The 2302-nt window shown below is 67.9% G+C and overlaps 1 protein-coding gene across 1 annotated transcript in view; it reads right to left on the reverse strand.

Moving 5' to 3' along the window:
* The window catches only part of LOC104994342 (integrator complex subunit 1-like), a gene marked incomplete at its 5' end in the record, with an annotated part of 15121 nt that overhangs the window by 3830 nt on the left and 8989 nt on the right, over positions 1–2302 (reverse strand). The window contains 4 exons of the mRNA XM_010847879.1: positions 30–309; positions 1062–1173; positions 1260–1427; positions 2217–2294. Of these exons, the coding sequence (XP_010846181.1) occupies positions 30–309; positions 1062–1173; positions 1260–1427; positions 2217–2294 (638 nt within the window). The remainder of the gene's footprint in view (positions 1–29; positions 310–1061; positions 1174–1259; positions 1428–2216; positions 2295–2302) is intronic.

Consider the following 2302-nt stretch of genomic DNA (forward strand, 5'->3'; position numbering starts at 1 on the left):
GCTGCCTTCTTTCCTTGGCAACGGCCTACAGTGAGAGGCGAGGCCCGGATCCCCCCAGGCAGTGCCAGCGTCCCCCCCGGGCTGTCCCCCACCCCTGGCAGTACCAACGCCCCCCTCCCTGGGCTGTCCACCCGCCCCGGGCAGTACCGGCGTCCACCAGCCGAGGGACCTCTGAGCGGATCATACGCAGCTTCAGCCAGTCGGGCAGCAGCAGTGCCTCCTCCGACGTGTCCACCAGGAAGGCTGTGGGTAGCGGCTTCTTCTCCGGGAACCAGATATCCAGCAGCGCCTGGAACTCGCTGTCACCAGCTTCAGGAGAGAGGGTGCAGTCAGCACCATAGCCACTCTGGGACCTCAGGCTGAGGGCTGATGCCAGCGTGTCCCCAGTTTACGAGGGGAGCCAGGGCTGCTGAGGAACAGGGCGGGGGGTAGTCTACCAAGAGCAAGTGCGACGGGCGCCAGAGCCTGCAAGAGGCAGGCTTACCCAACCCTCACAACCACCGTGTTCTCCTCTCTCGGTCAAGGAAATCGAAGTGCAGGGAGCCGGCCAGGCCCCCCAGAAGCCGGGTGAGGCCAGGACCAGCACGTGTGCTGGGCCCCGTGGTCTTGGCCGAACCAGCCCCTTCCCGCCCTCGTCTCCACAAAGCCCTGGGCAGCCAGCAGGCCAGACCGGCATAAGGCCGCCTCCCTGGACACAAGACGCAGAGTCACCCACACCATCAGCCTCACAGGAGGGATGGAGAGGCTGCCAGGCCAGGAGGTCTCAGGCAGCCAGAGGATCAGCCAGCTCTGGACACTGCCCCTGGGCAGCGGGTCAAGGGCCACGCCCAGGCCTGTGGCGGGGACCTGCGGCCCCTCGGTGGGCAGCCCTGTGGACATCTCCACCTCAGAAACCCGGCAGGAGGAGCAGGCCCAGGTGTCCGGCAGCACCCATGTGCACCTCAGGACGACGGGACAGCAGCTGGACCTGAGGGGCCCCACCACGGAGAAGTTCACGTGCTCCCCAGGAGGGGCGTCTGCCTCCACGGGAGACCCGGCCCTACCACCCGCAGCCTGCTCACCACGGGGCGGGCCCAGAGTCAGGAGGATGACCATGGCGTGGACCACCAGGATGTGCATGGTGGCCGTCTCCCCGCTGCTCCAGCGCAGGAAGACCTGGTCCTGCGACTCCGACTGGAGGAAAAAGGCGGCGTGAGAGGCCGAGGCGGGGCGCGGGGCCGCGGAGCTGGGCGGGGCCTGGCGGGGCGCCACCTCCTTACCCAGCTGTAGACCTCCTCGCCCTCCTTGCTCTTGCGCATGCGCTGCACGTAGCGGGAAAAGATGGACAGCAGGGCTGCCAGCACCACGTCCGATTCGGCGCTGCAGGAGCGCTTGGAGAAGAGGTGGGACATGATGGTGGAGCGCTCCACGATGAGCCGGGCCACGTCCTAGGGGACCGGGCGGCAGGGGGCGGGGTCAGCGGCTCGGGCTCTCCTCCCGTCACACCCGGCCAACGGCCCATCCCCGGCCAAGGCCACCCGACGCCGCACCCCATTTGGCACAGACACCCCAGCACCGGCCAGCACGCCGACGACAGACGAGGCCCCGTGTGCAGCCCCCTCAGGCACATGGGCTGTGAACTGGAGAGGGCTGGCCCCTCGGAGAGGAGGGAGTGACAGGAACACAGACGGCTCAGGACCCACAGGGAAACGCCGCCTGCCCACAGCCAGACGCGTCTCCTTGCAGCCGGCAGCAGTGACGTGGGGGAGGCTAGCCCCTAGACCAGACTCAGAAGGCAGGGGCCACCGGCCCCTCGGCAAGAAGCCAGGCTTGGGCAGAATCCCACTGCCCACCAACCTCAGTCCTCAGCCAATCCCTCCACTCCCTCTACAGGGACCTGGAGCCTTCAGGACCCCCACGCTGTCAGCCGACAAGCTCATAGAAGAGCAAAGTCAGGAGAAAGACGGCCACGAAAGAGCAGGCCGCGGGAGAACACAGGCCCGTGCCCGGCTCACGGGGCCCCACAGGAGCAGGATGCGTGGACCTCGCCCCTCCGCCTCCCAGGCTGGCCAAACCACACCTCTCGGGCCTAGAGCCCCAGAGACACGGGGGCTCCTGCCCTCGACTCCTGCTCTGGACAGAAGGTCCCTACCAAGGTCCCAGCACTCGGGACCCAGAGCCAAGGTGTGGCGCTGCCGCCTGCTCGCTCACAAGCTCCCCCAGCCCCGCCCCCTCACCAAGGCTAGGTCGCTGTGCTGGCCCTGCTCCTCCACGGGCGTGTGCTGGGACAGGTAGACGAGGTAGGCGCTGATGGTCTGTGGGA

This window comes from Bison bison, unplaced genomic scaffold, assembly GCF_000754665.1.
Source record: "Bison bison bison isolate TAMUID 2011002044 unplaced genomic scaffold, Bison_UMD1.0 scf7180017849822, whole genome shotgun sequence".
Taxonomy (NCBI): Eukaryota; Metazoa; Chordata; class Mammalia; order Artiodactyla; family Bovidae; genus Bison; species Bison bison.